This window comes from Sprattus sprattus, assembly GCF_963457725.1.
Source record: "Sprattus sprattus genome assembly, chromosome: 7".
NCBI classification, from domain to species: Eukaryota; Metazoa; Chordata; class Actinopteri; order Clupeiformes; family Clupeidae; genus Sprattus; species Sprattus sprattus.
Genome location: NC_137926.1, coordinates 8,902,115 through 8,927,970, shown reverse-complemented (window position 1 = coordinate 8,927,970; position 25,856 = coordinate 8,902,115). Strand labels below are relative to the sequence as shown.

The 25,856-nt window shown below is 47.2% G+C and overlaps 1 protein-coding gene across 2 annotated transcripts in view; it reads left to right on the top strand.

Moving 5' to 3' along the window:
• gnao1a (guanine nucleotide binding protein (G protein), alpha activating activity polypeptide O, a) overlaps window positions 1–24,979 on the top strand; it is a gene marked incomplete at its 3' end in the record, with an annotated part of 102,032 nt that extends 77,053 nt beyond the window's left edge. The window contains exons 5-8 of one of the 2 annotated variants that reach the window (XM_080842325.1): window positions 5,719–5,847; window positions 9,421–9,550; window positions 22,319–22,472; window positions 24,792–24,979. In XM_080842325.1, the coding sequence (XP_080698451.1) occupies window positions 5,719–5,847; window positions 9,421–9,550; window positions 22,319–22,472; window positions 24,792–24,979 (601 nt within the window). Of the gene's footprint in view, window positions 1–5,718; window positions 5,848–9,420; window positions 9,551–14,164; window positions 14,319–15,685; window positions 15,874–22,318; window positions 22,473–24,791 lie in introns of those variants that run through there. The other variant, XM_080842326.1, reaches the window with a different exon arrangement.
• Between the last annotated feature and the right edge of the window lie 877 nt (window positions 24,980–25,856).

Below are 25,856 nucleotides of genomic sequence, written 5' to 3'. Positions count from 1 at the left end.
TTCCATGTCTAGCTTTTGTGTGTCTTTGTGTGGGAGAGTGTGTGTGTGTGTGTGTGGGGGGGGGGGGGAGGGGGGGGGGGGTGGTGGGGGGGGATGTGTGTATCTCCATTGCCAGACTGTGGAGTGATGGGAAGCAGGTTGATGAGAGGTGTTGCCAGGCAGAGCTCTCAAGCAGGAACAGCAGAAGAGGAAGGGAGGGCGGCAGGCAGCAGAGTGTGTGTGTGTGAGTGTGTGTGTTTGTGTTAGTGAGTGTGTAGTGTGTGTGTGTGTGTGTGTGTGTGTGTGTGTGTGTGTGTGTGTGTGTGTGTGTGTGTGTGTGTGTGTGTGTGTGTGTGTGTGTGTGTGTGTGTGAGGGAGACAAAGCAGAGAGCGCCAAAGGAAGGGGGTGCAGTAGGCAGGCAGGGAGGCAGGGGGTGGAAGTGGTGCTGGATGAGGGAGAGATTTGAGCCTCCCTTCGCCCTGAAGGAGAGCATACCCTCCTCGGCCCTCGATCTCTCCCTGGACCCTCAACGACCCCTCCAACCCCAGCCAGAGCACGGCTCTGTTTATCACATAACCCAGACGAACTCAACACACCACAGACACAGACACAGCTGCCACGGGGCACACTCTACTGGAGCAGGAGGTCTGCCAGCCAGGAGGATTACCATACCAAACCTGACATCAGTAGAATATGATCAGTACAGGGCTGCAGAGGACCCAATGCCTCACAAAAAAAACACAGACATCTAAACAGGGTTTTAAAATGCAATTCACCACTTATGCAAGCAAATGGTCAGACCCATGGTACAAGGGTATCATGCAGTTTTCATGTATTGTCAACAAATATCCCCCCTCAAAAAACTCAAAAAAGAGAAATGCTTCGGAAGGGAAAAAGACACTACAATGTTTGACTACTTCACAGAAAATAAGCTCTAAAATGGTTGCTGAAGTCCAGAATGCTTCAAATGAATGATTGTAACAGAATGCTTCAAATAGGCCTCCTGAAAAAACTCTCCTCTAAATCTAATTCTTCACTCTCTCTCACCTATATTCTGTCGACCGCCGCTGCTGAGAGGTAGCGTTCATGACAGTGTATTACTCCACGACAGCACAGGGCATGAGACCCACACACACACATGGCATGAGACTCCCGAATCAATGCCAGCCCCAATAAGCACTCCACTCCAGAGGGGGCTGTGACTCACTCACAGTCTAAACCCACTTGATGGAAAATCCCTCTCGAACCGATACGGCTGAAATTTTGCATTGGCAGACTGAGTGTGATAACAAACAATACACTGGTATTGTTAGGTGTGTGTGTGTGTGTGTGTGTGGGGGGGGGGGGGGGGTGGTGGTCATACAACAGATGAATGCTGAACCGTTTGGAATGAAAAGAGAGGCAAAAGAAAGAAATATTCCTGTGAGAGACTAGTGATAGGGTAAGGTTGGGGAAGTGCAGAATGTGTGTGCTCAGAGAGGGTAGAGATTTTGGATACATCATTTAGTACTGATCCCCCCCTCCCCCCCCCACCCCCTCCATCCTTAATTTATTTCTGTGAAAGACCTTTCACATGCAGTCACGTGGTAGCCTAGTTTCTCTCCAGAAAGGCCATAATGGCATCTATATGTGCTATAACTCCAGGTGGAATTAAACATTAATGTGCAGGATGTTCACAAATTCCCCATCGCAGCAGCATCGCCCCCCTGGAGTGTGAGGAAGGTATTGCAGTGGGTGGGGACGTGCTGGCAGGATGGGCAGCTTCAACAAAGGCTTAGGCACACTCCAGTCCCTCAGCCAAGATGAAACACATTCCAACCACATCAAACCGTCTAGTCATTATCCGCCGTCTCCGACCTGCTCCCGTCTCTTGCTCTCTCTCTCTCTCCCTCCTTCTCTCTCTCCCTCTCGCTCGTTTTCTTTCCTTAGCTCTCTGTACTCCACTCCATTTCTTGGACTCCGTCATTCTGCCCTTTTCTCGCTCTTTATTCTCACTCTCATCTCCATTCTCTCTTTTCTCCCCCATCTTATGCTCTCTCTTCTTCCTCTCTTTTTTCCCTTTTATTTTCTCTCTTCCCCTCCCTCCTTCCCTCTCTTCCCTCCTTCCACTCTCATATCCATTCTCCGTCCTCACCTGCCTATGTCAGTAATAGTATGTCAGCCACACAGCCAAATGTGTTGAGGCAGAGAGAGCAGTGAGACGGGCCGGTGTGCTTGTCAGTCTGCAGAGGACTCCAGTGTTGGCATACCACTAATTAGATTCGGGCACTAGGGATGACGAAATATTTGTGTCAGCTGGCACATATAGTTCACTGCAGTAAGGTAACGCTGAGGAAATCCTCCCCCGAGGCTGTTTTGTAACTATGTGGGTATCATAGAGAGGTGGGGGGGGGGGGGGCTGTTGTCGCGGCGATGCTGGTTATGTCGGTGGCGGAATGTTTCACATGGCACTGCAGAATTCTGCAGCTGTGCAGCCAAGCCCCGGGGCCCCAGGAGCTGGCCTCAGATCAGCCACTGACACCAGGACTCAGACACACCAGATGGGAAGAGAGCAGGAGAGGGAGGGAGAAGGAGAGGGAGAAGGAGAGGGCCGGGGGAAAAGAAAGAGAGACGGAGGGTGAGAGAGAGAGAGAGAGAGCAGGAGAGGGAGAAGGAAAAGGAGAAGGAGAGGGCCGGGGGAAAAGAAAGAGAGACGGAGGGTGAGAGAGAGAGAGAGAGCAGGAGAGGGAGAAGGAGAGGGAGAGGGAGAAGGAGAAGGCCGGGGGAAAAGAAAGACAGACGGAGGGTGAGAGAGAAAGAGAGAGAGAGAGAGAGATCTCACGTCTACTAAATCTTACCATCCTCCACATTGTGTATATTCCATCATGGTCGTCGTTCTGGGGCAATACTGTTTATTTGAGAGAGAGAGCAGTGAATACATGTCTAAAGAGAGAAAGAAAGAGTGAAAGAAAGAGAGAGGGATGGAGAGTCAGGGAACATAGTAGGAAGAACAAGCAAAACAGACAGGAGATGAGAGAGATAGACATGGAGCCAGAGAGAGAGAAAAGAGATGGAGGAAGAGGAAAATGGAGAAAGTGTTGGAGCGGGCAAAGAGGCCTAGTGAGTGGCAGAGAGTCCCAGTGGTGGAGAGAAATCATTTGAGAGTGTCCATTTCCACTCCGACACTATCAGTGCTCTGGTTCTCTTCTCTCTCTTTCCCTGTCAGCCTGATGAAGGTACTCACACTCATAGGGAGGTCTGTGCTCTGAGGTGGTTCTCCTCTCTCTCCCTCTCTCCCTCGTTCTCTCTCTTTCTCTCAAACTCTCTCCCCTCTCTCTCTCTCTCTCTCGCTCTCTCCCTCACTCTCTATAATAGATTTATTGGCATGACTGCATAAAATACAACATTGATAAAAGCATAAACACAAACTATACAATCCTAATCAACATTAATTAACTAAATAAAGCAAACAATAAGCAGTAAAAGCACAGAGGACATGGGGTATAAGAGGGGCTATGGAAGGTAGGTAAGTACCATAGGATGGAAACATATAACAAGTCAATCATTCATTAGTAAACATTCATTATTAGCCACGTGGGACAGGTGGTTGAGGGAGCTGAGGAGTTAATGGCAGGCCCCTTGATATCTTGTCACCAGTCTACAGCAGTCCTACCTCTCTCCCAGTAGAGCCAGGAGTCTCTCCAGGTCACCTAGATAAAGCCACTTTTGCAAAACATTGGTCTCTAAGACTTTGGTATTGGTTGCAGTGAGAACACAACCTCTTGCTCTCTCTCTCTCTCTCTCTCTCTCTCTCTCTCTCTCTCTCTCTCTCTCTCTCTCTCTCTCTGTCTCTCTCTATCTCTCTCTGTCTTTCTCTCTGTCTGCCTTAATGAAGGTACTCTCATAGGGAGGTCCACTCACTGGCCCAGCAGGTGTCTCTCTCTCTCTCTCTCTCTCTCTCTCTCTCTCTCTCTCTCTCTCTGTCTCCCTAATAAGAGCGCCCCCAATCATAAGGACATCCAGGGAGGTCCTCCTCACAGCGTGAGAAGACTGAGGCCTTTCAGCCTGTCAACACCGTCCACGCTTAGTAAACCGAGCCACTGATCAGGTTATTCCAAGGCACACTGCGCTTGAGGCACTGCCCCCTAGAGTTCAGTCAGCTTTCCATCTCTTTGGGCTTGGGTGGAAAACCAGCTCACCAGTTTATCTCAGTGCAGCTCTGTAGCACTCACTGGGCACCCAGACAGAAGACCCTGCGCACAAACACACACACAAATGTACTGTAGAAAGCACACAACACAAAGAACATGAACAAAAACACACACACACACACAGTTTCAGACATTTAGTCTCAGAAATGAGTGTGATAGGGACACCACAGTGAGGTGTTATTGGTCTGGCTGCAGTTTTCAATATACAATCTCCTTCGCAATAACTTTTATTATCAACAGCTAGGTCTGGAAAATCACCTGAGTCACCTGAAAATTGAGAGTGTTGGCACAGCACCCCAGCGTTGAGGCGAGTGTGAATGTGAGGCGAGTGTGAATGTGTGTGTGTGAATTTGTGTGTGTGTGTGTGTGTGTGTGTGTGTGTGTGTAAGAGGGGCGTCAGGTGTGTAATGGCTTTGCCAGTCTACCGCAGGGGCCACTGTCACCAGTGACTAGTTACCAGCCTCTCGGCTCTCAACTGCCAACAAGCTGCTCGGATTGGCTGCGAAGAGTCAGGGAGTGTGTGTGTGTGTGTGTGTGTGTGTGTGTGTGTGTGTGTGTGTGTGAGTGTGTGTGAGTGTGTAACCAAGGGAAAATTGAAACAGGTGACAGCGTGAACAGACTGCTAACAACAGGCACAGTCTGTCTATGAGGGGGAGAGGGGAGGGGACTAAATCAAGGTTAGACTAAACATCTTACTAAATATAATGAGCATGTTTCAAATGCTCTGGAGCTAAATAGACAGCTGAGTCAGTGTTTCAAAGCCTTTACGAAGCCTTCTCATTCCTCTGTTCAATGTACCAGTGATTATAGGTCTTCACTTAATAGCATAACATAACCTAGATGGCTCATATAATCCTATTGGTGCGGCAGGAATCGCTGTTTCTAAACGGTGAGGTGAAATCAGTAGGCTTTTAAGAGGCGTTGCAATGGTTGGAATGTAATACTTTGTTTTCATATGTTAAAAATGTACCGTAAAGGGGCCTGTTTACCCAGAAAGGGGACCTTCTACTAATTTCTACTCAAGCCTGTGGCACTAGCCACCCATGTTAGGCCTGTCTGTCTGTGCTGGACAACATGATCTATGGACCCAGAGGGGACGGGTCTCAGTAATGTGTGTTTTATTTTTATTTGTCACATACAATGAATGTTCTGAAATGTGAACGGTTCTACGCTCCACACTGTGCAAAAAAATATTAAAAATAATAATAACTTTAAATAAATAAATAAAAATAAGGAAAATCTTGTCATGAATGTGGGTTAGAGGGAGAGCTGCTCTGAGACCCTGCAGCTAAATTCCTCTGCTGTCCCACGGCCCAAAGAGGCCTAATAGAGGGTTATTAGGTTTGAGGATGAGAAGGTAACGACAGAATATCCCATTTTGATCCCTTGATCCCTTCGAGGCTAAAACAGCCATGTTTAACCCAAAGCAATGCAAGTCTGGTCCTTTTTCCTCAGAGTCAAGGGTTTTTCCAGACATTTGCACTGAACTGAGGTTTAGGAGCGGGCCAATCTAATGTCTCTTTCTTCCTGGTTCCTCTTCCACTCCAGCTACCTAGACAGTTTAGATCGGATTGGAGCTCCAGACTACCAGCCCACAGAGCAGGACATCCTGAGAACCCGAGTGAAGACCACTGGCATCGTAGAAACCCACTTCGTCTTCAAGAACCTGCACTTCAGGTGAGCCCCACTCTCTCAAGCAGGCTCAAGGACAGCTGGTTCTGGCCAGCAGCGCGGCCAACAGGGAGCATCCTGGCACAGTGCCTAATGGTCGGAGGACTACTGTCCAGTGTTCCGGAATGTCCTGGAATGCTGCCTAACAATCCGAGAACTACAGTTGGTTGACTGATCTGGAACACTTTCACTTCTGTGTGTGAAATGTTTCAAGAAACAGTCTTGATAATCATTATTGATTTCATTGATTTCTTATTGGGGTCTAGTGGGGTCCTGTTTTAGGAATAACCTTTATAACACTCTGTAATAGTCTCTAATATTCCTGCTTATTAAAGCAACAGATAGTTGGTAATCTAAAGCAAAAATGAATTCAAATCAATTGAACATGTTAAATATGAATGTGTTAAGGATGCATAGAGTACTTAAGTATACAAGTAAATAATGATTCTCTTACAGTTGATCTAGAGCTTTGTATGTGAAACATACCTATTCCACCTTTAAACTGATGATGATGATGATGATGATGATGATGACTTCTTTGGCTAGGGTAGAAGTATTGGCTGTGAGTGAGTGTGTGTGTGTGTGTGTGTGTGTGTGTGTGTGTGTGTGTGTGTGGTGTGTGTGTGTGTGTGTGTGTGTGTGTGTGTGTGTGTGTGTGTGTGTGTGTGTGTGTGTGTGTGTGTGTGTGTGTGTGTGTGTGTGTGTGGTGTGTGTGTGTGTGTGTGTGTGTGTGTGTGTGTGTAAGTGTGTGCATGCCTGTGTGCGAGGACCAGGGCTAATGCATGAGAGGAGGTCTCATTAAGTCCTCTGTCTGACACAACGCAGAAATTAGAACCCAATTGAAAGGGAAGGTGGTGATCTCACACCACACAAACACACACACACACACACACACACACACACACACACACACACACACACACACACACACACACACACACACACACACACACTGCCTCACTGCCTCTCTCTCTCCATCCCTGTTTTTTTTTCTGTCACCCTCGCTCACACACTCTCAAGTAGACACACTTACATATAGCCACATACACTCTCTCTCTCTCTCTCACTCTCTTTTCCCCACCCTGTCTCTCTCTCCCTCTTCCTCTCTCTCTCCCTGACACCCCTCCTCCCCTGAAAAAGATGAGCCTAAAATAAAGTGTTAATGTATGTAAAGTCAGTCAAGTGCAGTGCCTACTGAGCTGCTCTCCTGCAGAGAGGTACAGCACAACCCCACCCTCAACGCCACCTCTTTCTCTCTCTCTCTCTCTCTCTCTCTCTCTCTCTCTCTCTCTCTCTCTCTCTCTCCCTCTCTCAAATTCAAATTCAAAAGAAGCTTTATTGGCATGACCATAATATTCTACAGTATTGCCAAAGCATTTGGGTTGGGTGTATAATAAGTGATTATATAAACAATACATATATCTATACACAAGGTACATCAAAAGGGGAAAGTCTCTCCCTCTCTATTCTTCTCACTCTCTCCCTCTCTCGGAGTGTCACAGTCCAGAACAATGGAACTGGAACCTTGAAATGTTCTATCCCTTTCTCCGTCTGCCTTTTGCCTTTTGCCTCATCTGTCAATGTGTGTTCCTGTGCATCTTCCCTCTTTATTTATCTTTCTCTATCTTTTTCTTTTTCTTTTTTTTCTCTTCTTTTCTTCCATTTGGTCTCTGTCTCTTTCTGAGTAGTTCTGAGTCATAGACACTATAGAAGCCTCCCTCATTTCTGAAAATCTGTTGTTTTTGTGTGTAAATCAATGTGGGCTCTTCTTCAGTTAATAGCATCATTTAGTCTGCTTATGACAGACAGGTATAAAATGCTAAATTGCTGGTGTAGAACTGAAAGTGCTTTTTTGTACCACACCTTTTGGTTTCCATTTAAAGATTAAGAGGCTGTGGGGGGGCACTGTGGTGCAAATAGTAGCCCCAACCACATTCGGGCTTGACGCCCATGGAGGACACGGGTCCAAATCCGGCCCGATGTCATTTCTCCTGTCCACTCCCCACCTCTTCTCCCTGTAATTTCCGGTCCCACTCTTCACTGATCTGTCAATTAACGGCATAAAAGCCCAAAAACAAATCTTTTAAAAAAAAGGCTGTTTCGTGCTGGGAAATGATTGACTAGTGTGCGATTGACCTAGCTAGCTAAGTCACTGCAGTTATCCATCAATCTTATTATGTGATACTTTATCACAATAACTGTAAGCTAATTTCTTTATATTCTTTCCTGAAACCATAAACCACCACTCGATGTCTGTGGTCCTAAAAGTGGAAAGAAATTCTCCTTAATCTGCTATTATATGTTGGCCAGTCCCATAGCTATCCCATAACAATCCAAACATAAGATTTTCTTTCAAATTCCCTCCAAAGTCAAGAGTGAAGTGCCTGGCTTGACCAAGCGGGGCTGTTTGCAGTGCCTGTGAGTGTAGCTGGGAGCAGGGTTAAGCACAGGGCAGGCCAGTTCAGTGTGGTCTAGACGAGTGTCATATCAGTTTACCTCAGGGCTGCTTCATAATCTTGCTCTTGGATCCCACCTGCACCATAAATCTCCTGTCTGTCCCGGCTCCAATTACACCCATCACAGACATGGTGTTGAGTAGCTAAATCAGCGGTGTGTTCTGCCGTGTGTCAAGTCCTGCCACTGACGGGTTCAGTCAGGTATGCAGAACAGGGAGAAGGACTGGGATGCCCCATTTACAGTAATATGTTAGATGAGCCACCCACTTTATACTGTTTATGATAATGTATATTTACTGTATATGAGATTTCAGTTTTCAGGATTCAGTTTAGTCAGTCAGTCAGTCAGTCATGCACAGTAATGTGCTCTAAGCATTGAGTGGTATTACATTACTGTCCGTGTTCGCAACCAAACACTCTCTCTCTATCTCTCTCAGTGTCTCTGTGTGTGTGTGTGTGTGTGTGTGTGTGTGTGTGTGTGTGTGTGTGTGTGTGTGTGTGTGTGTGTGTGTGTGTGTGTCCACCATAACTATTAACACTCACGTCTATGCCAATACTTTTACTCATTTGAATGCTATGAAAGGTTTGTCATCCAGGAGTTCCAGTGTATTTGAGCAGATGTTGTTGTCCCAGGTGGCCGCGGGCTGCCATAACACACTCCAGCTGTGTTTGCTCAGGCGCTCGGCCTCGCGTGCAGATTTATATGTGATCATTCAAGTCTACAGTATGAAGGCATGCACTCTGGGTAGTGTACGGTGTCATATTTGTTATATTATACTGTGCAGGGTCGTGCCATGTGTGTGTGGGTATGTGTATATGTGTGTATGTGGAGTGTGGTGTGTGTGATGTGTGTGTGTGTATTTGTATGAGGTGAGTGTGTGTGTATGGTGTGTGTAAGTGTAAGGCTGTACATGGTAACTGTGTATGTGTGTGTGCATATATATACTATATACCTATATATATACTGTATATGTGTGTGTGTGTGTGTGGTGTGTGTGATGTGTGTGTATTTGTATGAGGTGAGTGTGTGTGTATAAGTGTAAGGCTGTACACGGTAAGTGTGTGATGTGATGTGTGTGTGTAGGCCAGTGTGACTCACTGACTCCTCCTCTGTCTTCTTCAGGCTCTTTGATGTGGGCGGCCAGAGGTCGGAGAGGAAGAAGTGGATCCACTGCTTCGAGGACGTGACGGCCATCATCTTCTGCGTAGCTCTCAGTGGCTACGACCAGGTGCTGCATGAAGACGAGACCACGGTGAGTCCACCATTAAACACACACACAAGGCACACAAGGAATATGTGTGTGTGTCGTGTGTCCACTGCTGCAAAGCACCATTAGTCTAGTCCGGCGAAATTTCCTTGTCGACAAGATGAAGATGCAAACACACACACACACACACACACACACACACACACACACCACACAATACCAGACCAAACACGTAACTGTGACTAGGACTGCATATGAGATACGGTTGACCAGGGGATCTGAAATGAGTGATGGAGTAGTCAGACAGAGCAGTACAGAGGACAGAGGGACATACAGTGGGAAACAGGGACGGTATGGGACAGACAGTGAGAGACAGAGAGGGACCAACAGGGACGGAATGAGACACACAGGGGCATGCAATGACAGACACGGGATGAGACAGACAGTTAGAGACACAGGAGGACATACAGAGACGGGATGAGACAGACAGTTAGAGACACAGGAGGACATACAGAGATGGGCTGAGACAGACAGTTAGAGACACAGGAGGACATACAGAGATGGGCTGAGACAGACAGTATGAGACACAGGAGGACATACAGAGACGAGATGAGACAGACAGTATGAGACACAGAAGGACATACGAGACAGACAGTGAGAGACAGAGGAGGAAATACAGAGACGGGATGAGACAGACAGTATGAGACACAGGAGGAGTGTGGAGTGAGTTCTCAGTAGTCCCACTGAAAAGGTGCTTTTCCCACAACTTCATTTCTGGTGCCATAACTCTTAAAGGGCGGTCACCTGTCACGCTGTCCCACGCTCACAGTGGCAGGAAACGCTGACAGTTACGCTAGTAGAGGAAACACACACACACACACACACACACACACCATCACACTCATACTGAGGCAGAGGAAACACACACACTCACTGTGGTAGAGTAGTTCAGCGGAAACGCACACAGCTTAGCCTCACTATAAATCCACACGACCCCTAAGCCCACACTGTGCCTGCCAGAGAGATTTACTGGCTGTTTAAAGTGAGCTCTGACTTCAGGTCTACCTGTCTACACACACACCTCAACACACATATCAACAGTATATGCCAAGAAGTATGCACGCACACACACACACACACAGGAAGTATCTATTCATTTTGTCTGCTGCATGCCATGTGTAACTCTTTCACTAAAATGTAAATACTCATAATTTGAAGAAGCTAACCTCATTAATCACATTACAAACGCTGAGGGTGGGTTGGTAAAACAAAGGATCAAAAATAAAAACATACAGTTTTTTTCAGCATGGAAAAGATTGCCCAGTCTACAGGAAAATTTGAAACATCAGCATGTTTAGTCAGAAACTTGCTTGCAGTTAATATCTATCTAGCACATTGTTTTTGTCACCCTTTGACCTGTAGGAAATGAAAAAACATAATATTTTTCTCATTTAATTCCACCTCTTTGTTTTCTTCTTAATGACCCGCTGGCAAGAACAATAGACCTGGTTCATTTTGTTCTGTGTGGACCACCCAGGCCACCGTCATAAATGCTGTTTGTGTCAGCTGCTGCTGTGTTCAGCTGATTCCGCCCTAGTCAGGTCATTCCCTGGATGGGACTCTTCAGAAACGGATCCGACTCCGATCGGATCTGGCTCTGATGTGTTCCGCCTCCGGAATGGATCTGTTCCAGAGTCAGCTGATCTTTAGGAACACGCCACGGCGACGGGATGCCCTCTGGAGGTTCTAATCGGTCTGCACCAGAGGGCCCCCGGCTGAGGCTGGCCAGACCCTGATAGGCAGGGAACTCTGTGACGGAACCGGCCCGTTACAGGCCCGCATCCGCACAGGGTCAGCTCGCTGTTAGACTGTATGAGTATGAGTCCTGTGTCTGTCAGTGTTCCACTATGGGTACCAGAACATAGGCATCTGCTGGGTGTACACTGAAAAAGAGTGTAGGTTTGCAAGGTCGTGTAAGAAAGCATTCTGAATAAAAAATGGTCCTCACTGAGGTGCTTCATAACAGTAAGAGTGAATACAGACTGATGTAATGTGTTTAAACCAGTCTGTTAGACATGGGTTATTCACTATGACTGCTTTGGACAAAACACCATTGAAAACACCCACATCAGATATTACCAGCATTCATCAACCTTCTTCTATTTCTCACCTTGTTTGGAGTGAAAACTACATATGCCTGTTTCCCTGTACTGTCCCCCTTCACCATGTGTCTTGCCTCTCTCTGCTCTTTGTGCTGTCTCTACCTCCCTCTGCCCTTTTCTCACAACTTACAATGGGGTCTCCAATTTGTTTCACCTAAACTGGCTTCAGTGCAAACATAGGATTGGAGGCTGTGATTGTAGTGAGAATCAGATAGTCATCTAAACTCCAGAATGTAGGGCTTGTCTTAGTCAGTGTCATAATGTGTCCATCAGCCATTCAGCCCTTGGTTTGCACTGAAGTCACACAACAGGAGATCTGTCTGAGGATGTAATATGTGTTGGCTTTGGTTCCGGAGCGTTCTGTGAGCTTTGATTCTGGAGCATTCCACAAGCTTTGGTTCCGGAGTGTTCCATGACCTTTGTTCTGGAGTGTTCCATGACCTTTGTTCTGGAGTGTTCCGCAGTCTTTGTCCCGGAGATTTTGGACTGCTCTTCAGCTACTCTTTCTTCGAGCTGGGGCCGGGTCGTCCTGAGAGTATGTGAGAGCGCGCGCGCGTGTGTGTGTGTTTGTGTGTGTGTTTGAGTGCCTGTGGTTACGTGGGGGGTACGTGTGTGTGTGAGTGTGTGTGTGTGTGTGTGTCCTGGGGCTGGTGAGCGAGCTGGCGTCTCTCCTTGCTGGCCCGGCTGGTGTGCGCCGCTCCGGTGGCGCCTCCCCTCTCGTCCCCGGCAGCTCGATTTCTTCCGTCTCAAATGCCTCCGCTCCTCTGCTGTCATCTCTCGCCATCGGCTGTCCTCTCTAACCACTCGCCAATCGCTAAACCCCCACCCGGCTCCGCCGAGCTCCCAGACGTCCCATCCTACAAACACTCACCCAGGTACGCAAAAAACAACAACAACCACAACAACAACAACACCACCACCACCCGCAAACAGCTAAGCATCAGCCTGACACTGAAAAGAGTTGAAAGCAGCACTCCTTTATGTTGTGTTTTGGTAGAGTCTGTTTCGGTGTGTGTGTGTGTGTGTCTGTGTGTGTGTGTGTGTGTGTGTGTGTGTGTGTGTGTGTGTATGTGTGTAAATGTGTCATTACCGTGTGTCATTAGTATAATGTTAAAATAACTTTTTTGTGTAGAGAGGATAGATCCATGTGTTTGTCAATCTGTATGCACAATGTAGCATGTCTATGTATGTATGTATGTATGTAGGAGTGCATGTATGGTTGCATGTGTGTGTGTGTGTGTGTGTGTGTGTGTGTGTGTGTGTGTGTGAGTGAGAGAGAGAGAGAGGGAGAAAGAGAAAGAGAGAGAGAGAAAGAGAAAGAGAAAGAGAGAGAGAGAAAGTGAGAGTCTGTATGTAACACCATGACTATGCACTTCTGAAATCGATCAAGAAGCTTTTAAGCAGGACATGATTTGTTGTCACAAAGTTTTTTCCCTGCCATTAGGTGATGAGATTTAGTGTGAGTGTTTATTACACCAGATGAAGGGTGTTTGGCCCTTCTGCTCAGTTCCCACACACACAAACACACACACACACACACACTCAGAGAAAATGGCCTCCATCTCTGCACACATCAGAGAGAGTGTCTGCTTCCAACTCTGGATTAGTAGCTTCTGGATCCTCCAGAGGGATGACCAAGTATCCAGCCCCCAACCACTGCATATAAACAAATGTGAATACCCCCCCCCCCCCCCCCCCCCCCAGTCAAAGCATGCCCACCCCCCCCCCTCCGAGCATGTGTCCCGGTGGGTGCGAGGGGGGCACCACAGGGACTGCTTCAGCTCATGTTAACCAGCTGCATGGACTGTGATTCTGACTAATGCCCTGGACTGCAGCTTGTAGGGCGGGCCTTGCTACATTTTTCCTAAACAGCTCAGCCAATCAGATCATTCTGGTTTAGAAAAAGAACAACCACATAATGGTTGGAGAGATGTGATGCCATTTGATCCTCCTGGAAAGGCAGTCTTCTTCATTTCTCTTCCCTGCTTTTGATTTCCCCCAGCTTTTTTTCTCCTTTTCTACTGGTACAACTACTTGTGTGTGTATTGTGTGTGTGTGTGTGTGTGTGTGTGTGTGTGTGTGTGTGTGTGTGTGTGTGTGTGTGTGTGTGTGTGTGTGTGTGTGTGTGTGTGTGTGTGTAGGGGTGGTGTGTGTTTGTGTGTGTGCGTGTGTGTGTGTGTGAGTGTGTGTGTGTGTCGGTGTGTCGGTGTGTCGGTGTGTGTCGGTGTGCATGCAAGCATGCATGTCAGTGTCAGTGTCAGTGTTAGTGTTAGTGTGTGTGTGTCTCTGTGTGTGTGTTTGTACTGTAAGTGTGCCTGTGTGCTTGTGTGTGTGTCTGTGCGTGCAAGTGTAAGTGTGTGTGTGTGTGTGTGTGTGTGTGTGTGTGTGTGTGTGTGTGTGTGTGTGTGTGTGTGTGTGTGTGTGTGTGTGTGTGTGTAAGTGTAAAAGCGAGATAGCAGACTGGTGGAACCTGACAGTTTGTTCTCCCTTCCCCCAGAACCGTCTGCACGAGTCCTTGAAGCTCTTCGACAGCATCTGCAACAACAAGTGGTTCACAGAGACATCCATCATTCTTTTCCTCAACAAGAAGGACATATTTGAGGGAAAAATAAAGAAATCTCCCCTTAGTATCTGCTTCCCCGAGTACCCAGGTAACCTATTCTCCTCAGTCAGCGCACGGTCACCGTGACCACACAGCCAGGCCTGGAGATTGGAGGAGGCCAGAAAAGGAAAAGAGGTCTAAAAATGGATGATTGATATACGTAGAAATGAGGAGAGCATGAAGGGAAAGAGGAAAGGAAAGAAAAGATAGATGAATAGATCTGATGATGAGGAGGAGAGAATGAAACAACTCAAGAAGAGAGTGGGAGGCAAAAGAATGAGAAAGGAGAGAGAGAGAGAGTGATAGATAGATAGATATATACTGTAGGAGAGGTGGACTGGTGAAGATGAAGATGAAAAGTGTGTTGGAGGCAAGCTCCTGACTGACGCAGAGTCAGAACACCTTCAAAGGAGAGGTGTGCCTAGCTGCACACACACACACACACACACACACACACACACACACACACACCACACGAGGGACCTCCGCAGCCTCTAGTTCATTTAGCAGACCCGAGTGCAGTATTCCTGGGGCTGAAGTCTAGATTAGATTAGACATGAAACTGCTAAAAATGTGGGCCCATTACCCTCAGTCTCATGCACCATTTCATTTTTCTTTTGTCCCACCCCATCCTCCACCCCTCCACTCCTCCACTCCCGTACTCTGTTCCTCTGTTCACTGCTGTAATGTTCTCTCTCTTCGTTCTCACTTTTCTTTTGTTATCTTTGGTTTCTGTTGAGTCCTGTTCACCTCGGGTCTGATTGCCTTTTATTCATGCCTCCATTACATCTCCTCTTCATCGTATTTTCTCTCCCTCTCTTTCTCTCTTGTGCTCTCTCTCTCACTCTCTCTCTCTATCTCTCATATCTGTCAATATTGCTCTCTTACTTCCTCTCTGTCCATCTCTATCTTTCTGTCTCTATATCTGTCTTTGTTTCTTTACCTCTTCCCTCTTCCTCCCATCTTCTTCCTATCACCCTATCATGTCCTCCTCCTCCTCCTCTTCCACGCCAACCTCTTCCTCCTCCTCCTCCTCCTCTTACTCTCCAACCTGTTCCTCTCCAACCTCCTCCTCCTCTTCCTCCCCATTCTCCTTCTCCATCTTCTACCCATCACCCTATCATGTCTTCCTCCTCCTCCTCTTCCTCGCCAACCTCTTCCTCCTCCTCCTCCTCCTCCTCCTCCTCCTCCTCCTCTTACTCTCCAACCTGTTCCTCTCCAACCTCCTCCTCCTCTTCCTCCCCATTCTCCTCCTCCATCTTCTACCCATCACCCTATCATGTCTTCCTCCTCCTCCTCTTCCTCGCCAACCTCTTCCTCCTCCTCCTCCTCTTCCTCGCCAACCTCCTCCTCCTCCTCCTCCTCCTCCTCCTCCTCTCCCTCCTCCTCCTCCTCCTCCATCTCCCTGCTCACCAGGCCCTGACACCTACACGGAGGCAGTGGCCTACATCCAGACTCAGTACGAGAATAGGAACAAGTCAACCCACAAGGAGGTGTACGCCCACACCACCTGTGCCACCGACACCAACAACATCCAGTTCGTCTTTGACGCCGTCACTGACGTCATCATCGCCAACAACCTGCGGGGCTGCGGCCTCTACTGACCCCTGACCTTTGACCTCGCTCGTCGGGGCAACAGAACTCTCTTTTGTCCCCCCCCCCCCCCCCTGTTTCTCCCGTGTTCACCATGTTTACTAGACTTCTGATGTCTTAAGCTTAGACTGCGCTCCCCATCCCCTCCAACACACACACACACACACACACACACACACGGCTGTGAGTCCTCTGTTAAAAGGCTATTAGGCTGCCAGTTCATGAGCTTGCAAAGGACCCTTTTTTTTTTTACTAGTACAAAAGATTCCTTTATTTGACAGAAATTCTTGTAGTGTCATATGAAGCTGTCATTTTGTATTAGAAATAAGTTTTTCTAGTTTATACAGCAGTTGAAGAAAAGCCATTATTTACCCACAATTCTACTGTACTTTGTGGGGGATAGGCCAAAACTAATGTATCCCAAAATGATGAAAGTGCCAAGTTTAGACCAATGACATCCACAGTAGTATCACCTATGCTTGCATAAAGACCAAAGATCACTGTGGCTTTATGTGTGCTATTCTCTATGTGTCAAAGATGAGCCCCTTGATTGGCATTGTCAGTAGTGTCACCAGGGTCTTGGACATGGTGTATCAGAGTATGGACCGGGGAGACTCCTGCTATCTGAAAAACACTGTGATATATAGATTCGATATCATAATGTTCACGACCAGAGGAAGGACCTGTGAGAGAAAATACTGTAGCACTATGTAAAACATGCATTATACACCATAACGTTTCACTAGGCATGAGTCTCGGCTCAAATTACTCCACCACAGTGGATATGCCACAGAACACAAATTAACTTTGGACAAAAGTGTCTGCCAAATAGCATAACTCTAACTGTGTTTCAGTGAAGAATTTTGAGGCCATCGTTGGTATGATGTGTATTGAACTGCAGTGCCAGGACAGTAGTCTTGTACTTCAGATGAAACACAACTGTTGGCCTTTAAATGGCATCAGAACGCCGCTGAGCTCTAGTGCTGTCTGCACTGTGAAGGGGCTGTTTTAAACGAGCGTGAAATTGGCGTGAGGCACGCAATCCCTTCGCCAAATCGCCACACGGCTGTTTCGGGGGTGGGGGGTGGGGAATTGTCAGCGGCGCTGTACAGCTTATTCTCCGCAATCAACATGACAACAGTAAGACATGGTAGTGTGACAGTAGATTTTAAACCGCAAAACCGGTAAATTAATAATTGATCCAACTAGATAATTTATCATAAGTCATGTTACACATCCAATTAACCTTTAGTGGTAGCCATGTTCTTGTAGGACCAAGGAGAGGTGATAAAAGGTCGTTCTGATGCTGTCACTGGTTGTGGAAAGCTTGAATAGTTACTTAGACTTGTGTTTCTGTTCTTCTTATTCTGGCCACCCAGTGAATGGCTTGAGCAGCCTTTTGGATTCCACCCCTGTCTATGTTTTACTTGTATTTGCTTTTGTGAGGAATTTATCCGCCTTAGCTCTAAGCTTGGCCAAGAACAGTCAGAGAGAGAAACCCTGAACCTTTGAAATAGTTTTAACAAAGGACTCAGCATCTCCATGCCAAAATGGTTTGTGTTTTTAAGGACATTTTTATACGCAGTTTTCCCCCTTTTTATCAAACGGTTACTGGGCCTTTTCTTTTGTGTTTCCTTCTCTGTGCTCCGGAGCTCTGCAGATAGGCCTCAGAAGGCTGTGATCGTCTCTCGCAGCTTTGGGCAGATTTTCTATCTCTCTCTCTCTCTATCTCTCTCTCTCTCTCTCTGTCTCTCTCCCTCTCTCTCTCTCTATCTCTCTCTCTCTCTCCCTCTCTCTCCCTCTCTCTCTGTCTCTCTCCCTCTCCTTCTCCCTCTCTCCCTCTCTCTCCCTCTCTCTCTGTCTCTCTCCCTCTCCTTCTCCCTCTCTCTTTCTCTCTCCCTCTCTCTCTGTCTCTCTCTCTCTCCCTCTCCCTCTCCCTCTCCCTCTCCCTCTCCCTCTCCCTCTCCCTCTCCCTCTCCCTCTCCCTCTCTCGCTCTCTCTCCCTCTCTCTCTGTCTCTCTCTCTCTCTCTCCCTCTCTCTCTGTCTCTCTCTCTCTCCCTCTCCCTCTCTCGCTCTCTCTCCTTAGTGATGTGACAGTAGCAGCAGTGTGTGAGGCAGTGGCCAGCGTGCCGTGCCTGTGTGTGTGTCTGTGTCGTGACTACAGCTAATCCATCTGGAGTCCATCGTGCCTCTCCCGTCTCGCCGCCCCTCTGCTGTCTCAGTCTGCTGCCTCCGGCCACTGGTGCCGGGATTGAATTCGGCTAACACTCACGATCCCGCAGACCCCCCCCCCCCCCCCCCCCACACACACACACACACCAGATCTCAGAGCAGCTCTCCCCTCTCTCTGTGCCTCTGAGAGAGGCTGTTCCACCGCTGATTGCACTGATGCCTGTCTCACCCTCCATCCTTTTCTCTTTGAAACTGTTTGTTTATCAAGCTGAAGTCTAGCATCACGCCACACACTTTATTCTTTGGTTGCGTGAGTTTCGTTACTTTCTTTGGAGGCAAATCGTGTGCCGTTTTTGTTGTGTCAATCGTGTGCCCTGTTTATGTAGTCCCAGTGGGCTGTCCTTAAGTCACCTCTCACTCCTGTGGTGCCATTGAGATGTTGTTCAGTGCCACACACACACACACACACACACACACACAGCAGTGACTTATTAGGCATCAGTAGATTATTTTTGCAGGAAACAGCTGTTGCTTCCCTCATTAACCCCACCCAGAGGAGAGGGGGGCAGCGGGTGGGGGGGGGGGGTGGGGTGCTCCGTGTGCACCCCTCCCTGTCCTTCCCAAAACACCCCAAACAAACCTGCAGCGCCACACGGTGGCCGACGTGCACACGTGCAAGAGTGAGTGAGGAGGAGGATCTGTAGCGGAAGCGTCTCTGTGAGCACCTTGGCCTTGCTGATGCAAGTGCAGAGCAAGGGTCTAGAAACGACTGAAGCCTTTCACAGCGGATTCCCCTACTGACTGGGCTAGACAGAGACGGTGTGTGTGTGTGTGTGTCTGTGTGTGTGTGTGTCTGTGTGTCTGTGTCTGTGTCTGTGCACAGGCCCTGGTGGTCCCTCTGAATCTTTCCAGCACTTTCAACTTCCTCAGCATCTTCGAACTTCATGATGCGTACATGATCACAGACTTCACCACAGGATTCTTCTTTCCGCTCTCTCTCTCTTTCTCTCTCTCTCTCTATCTCTCTCTCTGTCTCTTTTTCTCTTTTCGTTTCATCCAGACAATGTTTCCGGATGATTTTCCTCTTGATTTTCTATTTCGATAGAAATCTTTTCTTTTCGTGATGAAGATGGGAATATGGGTTATCAGAGCTCCACCAGCTCTGCGTCTCACAGCTGGAAGGCCAGCATCTCTCCCGTTAAGTCCCGTTAAGAGCCCAACTGAGAGCAGTGAGCCCAGGGTTCCGTGAGAGGGCTGTCTTGTTGAAAGATGGCTTCCAGGTCGGCAAATACTATGAGATCACTGGGCCATAAAGCATGTGTATTTGGTTGAGGGCGTGATGGGTAATAAAATCAGTGACCGCAGCAAGGAGACTTATGGGTAATGAAGTTCTCGGCCCAAGGTAAAGAGACTTATGGGTAATGAAGTTTTCGGGCCAAGGTAAAGAGGCTTATGGGTAATTGGTTCTGTCCGCCACTGTGAGACAGATAGGTTGTGGCCTATGCGGTCAAGCCCACCTGTGTTTGCCTGGCTGTGTGTGTGTGTGTGTGTGTGTGTTTGTGTGTGTGTGTGTGTGTGATTCACACTGCCAGACATGTTACTGTTTGTGCAGGATTAGCAAGACATTCTGTACACGTCCCTCCTCTCCTCACAGTTCCATCATGTGTCACACTGATCAAGAAGTACCTGATCTGCCAACAGACAGACAGACATACACACACACACAATTTCGAGTGGACCAAGTGATGGATGGTAGAGTGAGTAAGCTGCCATAAAGTATGCCTGAACCAGAGGCTCCTCTCTGGGCTTGTGCCATGGGGTGTGTTGCCCCCCTTCTCTCCCACCCCTTCCCTCCACATTCACACAGGCAGACCCCGGCGCCATTTTGTGGAAACGGCCCTTCAAATCTCTTATTTCATACATGAGACAAAGTCTACAGAGCCGGCTTCCTCCGTGAGCCCCGAGCATCCCTCCATCCATCATGGGCATCTGGGCGCTTCAGGGAGCGCTGGGGTGACTAGAGGAGGCAGAGAGGGGAGGGGAGGGGTGGGGTGACTTGAGGAGGCAGAGAGGGGAGGGGAGGGGTGGGGTGCAGCCACAGGCTTGGAGATTGTCAGACAGAGGAGGAGAAAAAATGGCTGAAGTGAATCCAGACTCTGCTTGTCCCTCATGGCTTTAGGCTTTTTCTCTTGCTTTCTCACTCTCTATCCTTCCCTCGTTTTCTCTCTCTCTCTCTCTTTCTCTCTCTATCTCTCTCCCTCCCTCTTTCTATCGCTCTCTCTTTCTCCCTCTCTCTCTCTCTCTCTCTCTCTCTCTTTCTCTCTGCTTGAGCGATAGGCTTCCAACAGCCAACTTAAATTATGCAGAAGCCACACAGCGGTCAAAAGTTTGTCTTTCTTTTTAGTTATATGTGTATATACAAATATATCCCACACTTCTTGCCAAAAGCTTTCCACACAGACAGTGCCATTCTGTACTTTTGCACACTGACATTGGGGCAGGTGGCTTAAACGATGCAAACACAGCCACAGCTTACTATTATTGTTGTCGTTATTGTTTATTTATTTTTTTACATAAATAATTACTTTTTGTTACACATTGCAGTCAATGACAGATTGTTGTTGCCAGGTTTGATTTTAGTCCCCCCATTTTCTTTTCAGGGGCATTTCCCCTATTAGCGTTCTCTTCCTTGAGCTCCACCTGTGCCACAGGTCCCACGGCAGGTAAACAGCGCCCCCCCCACCCTCCCTCGGGCAAACCTCTGTGGGCCTGTCCCTGTTTGCTGCCAGCACCTCTGCTGTAATTACTGTTGTTTTTTTCCAATGTCTCTGTCCCTGCTGTCATTATTTATTTGAACGGTATTTATATGAAAATGATTGATTGAATAAAGAACCCATGAAACCCAGTGTCCAGTGGTTACTGAGTCCAGAGTGAATCCTGAGTCCATCTGAACTGTACTGTTTGACCCCCCCCCAACCCCTCCCAAACTCTCTCTTTTACTGTGTCCCATTGCCTCTAAGCTTCTCTTATTCTCTATACTTCACTGATTATCAGTGTGTGTGTGTGTGTGTGTGTGTTTGTGTTTGGTTTGTGTGTATGTCTGTGTCCTTGCTGTGTACATTGCTGTTTCATAGATCGAGGGGGTGGGATGTGGGAAATGTGATTTTCATTTTTGGAGAATTCACCATGACGTCCCCTTTCTTGTAGAGGTGGATTTACGAGACTATAACTTGCCTTCTTTTGTGTGAAGTAGAAAAAGGACACAATCAAAAAACATGACGATTATGGAGGGCTTAAGCTTTCTGTGTGCAGGATCACACCTCTGCTTTGCCCTCTCTCTCTCTCTCTCTCTCTCTCTCTCTCTCTCTCTCTCTCTCCCTCTCTCTGTCTCTCTCCCTTAAGCTCTCTACTTCCCCTTTGTCTCACGTCCTCTGGGTGTTGAAAGCGCTCTGCTTCTTAACCAGAGGGTCATGGTTCAGGGGGAGGAGCTTAGAGGGCTGGAGCAGAGTTGCACAGGAAATTAATACTCATAACAGTGCATACTGTAGCAACATGCAGAGCTTTCTCTCTCCTTCCCTCTCTCTCTCTCTCTCTCTCTCTATATATATATATGCCTCTCTCTCTCTCTCTCTCTCTATGCCTCTCTCTATATATACTGTATATATATGTCTCTCTCTCTCTCCTTCCCTCTCTCTATATGCCTCTCTCTCTATATATATATATATGTCTCTCTCTCTCTCCTTCCCTCTCTCTATATGCCTCTCTCTCTCTCTTAATTTCGCTTCCCTCCCCCATCTTTAGTAATTCGTGTCTGCTGAATACACGAGCATTGTAGAAATGCAGGGAACAGCTGAGAATTCAACTATGCTTTGTTTGCAGTCTACAGACTATATTTATTTAGTTATTTCGTTTGTTTGTTTTCATTTCTCCTCAAGTTTGCCTCTCCCATCCACAGCATGTTACAGCCTATTCTAACTGGACTCTGTGTTGTCCAACATACACACACACATGGTGCACACACACCCACATGGCGCGCACGCACACACACAAACCAAACATCTCTGCCGGGTGAAAGTGGTGCTTGCACTGACTAATGCTTTCTCTGCCTTATCCCATCAGCTGTCTGGGTTCAGCTTCCTCTGCTGTTGTTTTTACACCTAATGCTAATCTTTTCTCCTGCTCTCTTTCTCTCCCTCCCTCCCTTTCTTTCTCTTCCTCCACTACCTCTTTTTTTTCTTCCTATTCCTCTGCTCCCTCTCTTTCTCTCTCGTTCTCCTTTTCAGAATCGCATGCACGAGTCTCTTATGCTCTTCGATTCCATCTGTAACAACAAATTCTTCATTGACACTTCCATCATTCTCTTCCTCAACAAGAAAGACCTGTTCGCTGAAAAGATTAAGAAATCCGCCTTGAGTATCTGTTTCCCTGAATACACAGGTAAGAGTGAGCCTGCGTCTGTCCGCCAGCACTACACTCTAATGTCTGCACCAACGACCTCTCAGAGCTATGCTAGCCCTCACTGTAAACACGGGCAGATGGACACACTAACACCTTTTAGATGAATATCAGTCCAATGGGATCTAGATTGAGTAATAATCCAGGAGTTGGATTAACCATGTTGATTAAGACTAATATGAGATTCAGGACGCAAATCTGAAAATAAATGGAACGCGTGAGGGAGTAAATTCAGGTGAGCGGGTCGATTTTTCAAGTCAATTTTAAGGATTTTAAAGGCAATGCATGTCGTCATGCCTGGCCGTGCACACAGTGAAAGATAAATAAGGTGTAAGACATCTGTGTAAGACCCCCCCCCTGTTCAAACTTGCCCTGAACAAATCAATGTGGTAATTTCACTGAAATCTCTGTTGACCTTCAGCATTGTGCGTGTACACTGACCTGTGGTCAGAAAAGCCCAGAGAAAAAGGGAGGGAGATAAAGGCTACAGGCAGCAGCCATTACCAGGCTGACTCTGACAGGAGGTGACTCGAGTGTGAGAGGAGCGCAGCAGAGTAGAGGCAGCAGCACGCTTGAGCAGCCAAGGAGAGTACAGAGGCAGAGACGGATGTGTGAAGGCCCAGTCTGCAGCAGGCTCTCTCACACACACACACACACACACACACACACACACAGACACTAGTACACACACACACAGACAGACAGACACCAGTACACACACACACACAGACAGACACCAGTACACACAAACACAAATAGACACCATTACGCACACACACACAAAGAAACACCAGTACACACACAAACACCAGCGCGTTTAAAGCGTGCGCCCCTTCTCCACCACGCGTTGCGTCTTTGAAGCGTTTTTTAGGTGCGCTTAAAAGTTGAACTATTCTCAACTTTCCAGCGCAAGGCAGGGAAGCGCACCGCTTCTGTTTTGGCCGCCGCACTTTGCCAAGGCGTTACTGAAGCGTTTCTGCCTGAAAAAAGACGCGTATGTGTATCTGAGCCCTAGCTCAGTAGGCCACGCGCTGCAGATTTGGGTCAGTCCCGCAAGCTCTGGGTATTCGGGAGCCTCCAAAGCGTAGTGTTGAGTGTCCCGGGTCGATGGCAGAGCACTAGCAGGGCTGTTGAGGTGCGGAGAGGTTGATGTGGCTCACGGCCAGACAGACCTCTGACTCCCTGTCAGGCTCTCCCCCCTCGTGGGGGCCAAAGCTGCTGGCCGGCCAGACGCCAGTGCTCCGACTCACAGCTGCAGGAAGGACATCTGAAAAAACTTTATGCAACTTAGCTACTATTTGTATGAGGAGCAGTAGTAGTAGTAGTGTATCAGGAAGAAGAATACGGAAAATACGATTTATAATTTAGCTATTTAACTTTTAAATAGATTTTTTGTATTACGGTATATATAGTTTTTTTGGCCATCCCGTTACTTAACAAAAACATGGGATGGAAATAAGAAGGACAATTGTGTTTGTCAACAGAGCTGCTTTCATGCGACAGTACTCCCCGTGTCTGGAATAAGAGCTCAGTACACACACATGCACACACACATAGACACAGACACCAGTACACGCACATGCACAGATGCAGATAATACACACAGAGACATGCACACACACACACACACACATACTTGAATAAGAGCTTTTATTGGAGATCTGGGATTGATTTCCCCCCAAAATGTCACTTTGGCCCTCTGGCTTAAAGCCCCCCTGTGTGTGTGTGTGTGTGTGTGTGTGTGTGTGTGTGTGTGTGTGTGTGTGTGTGTGTGTGTGTGTGTGTGTCTTCAGCTGGCCTGCGCTCGAGTCGAAGCACACATGATGGAGCAGATCTAGGCTCTAATGTTCCCTCCCGTTATTCTTGGCCTCAGCTCTCTTACGTGTGGCTCTGGTGTTGTTTTCACTGGATTTCTCATTTTGGATCTCCTCTTATCCTCTCTTCCTTTACCCTCTTTCCTGTTCTTTCTCACTCTTTCATTTTTTCTATCTACATATATACATTTCTCATCCCTCCCTCTGCTTTTCTCTCTCCCCTTTGTCCCACCCTCTAACCCTTGTTTTCTCTCTCTCTCTCTCTCGTTCCCTTTCTCTTACTCTCTCTCTCTCTTCTCCCATATCATCTCTCTCTTTTTTTTCTTTCTCTCTCTCTCTCTGCTCCCATGTCATCTCTCTTTCATCTCTCTTTCCTTTCTTACCTCTTTTTTGTCTCTCCTTCCCATTTCTCTTTCTCTCTCTCTCGATCCCTCGTTCACTCTCCCCCTCTTTTCTTCCCCTGTGTGGTCCCGCCCCTCCTCCACAGGGCACAACACCTACGAGGATGCCGCCGCTTACATCCAAGCACAGTTTGAGAGCAAGAACCGCTCGCCCAATAAGGAGATCTACTGTCACTTGACCTGTGCTACAGACACAGGAAACATCCAGGTGGTGTTCGACGCCGTCACCGACATTATCATCGCCAACAACCTGCGAGGGTGTGGCCTGTACTGAGGGCACACAGCGCACTCTCACGTCACCTCTTTGGTAATGATTATTATTGAAAATGCAAGTTGGTAAATAATAATAATGATAATTTTAAAATAGGCATACATATATATATAAATATAAATATGAATATATATAATGTTTTTAGTTTGTCTTCAAAGAGCTGCCAACAGAACTGATTTCTTATAGAAACCCAGCCTTTATGGTTTTAGAACAAAGTTGGGACCTTTTTTCTTTTTTTTTTCTTTTTTTCCATCTTTTTGCAGTTGTAGTCTTTCCCTTTCTCACTGTGTCTTTTTGTTGGAACTAAACAACCCTTATTTTACAAAAAAAAATGTCTTTTCTTCTATTATTTTTGTAATGTTTTTTTTTTTTCGTGTTCTTTGTTCATTGTATGTATATTTATTACGTGACGATCAGTCAAATATGCTGATTGGTCCACGTTTGCCTGAGTATACTGCTGTATGTTACTTTAATTCTGATGAGACAACAACAATAGCTCTATCAATGACTGGGACAGTGATGGTGCCTGTAGCTGTAGGGAGCACTATGATAATGATTATGGTCAGTGAGAACAGGCTGAGCTGTAGCGGGTTCCTCTATTTTTTTTGTTTATTTTTGTTTTTGTTTGTTTGTTTGTTTGTTTGTTGTTGTTTGGTTTGTTTGGGCTTTTCAGACTGGGTTTTCATTGCGATCCTATTAGTTCTGTTAGGCTAGTTGATACTCCAGAGAAAGAAAGCACCCAGGATTGCACCCTCTCAGCTTCTCTTCTGTTCTGTTTTTTTTCTTTTCCTGTCGTTCACGCTACTATTCCCTGTCACTTTAGTAGGCCACCTCCATGCCTGTGAGCATTTTGGAAGAAGTGGCCGGAGCTGTGTGTAAG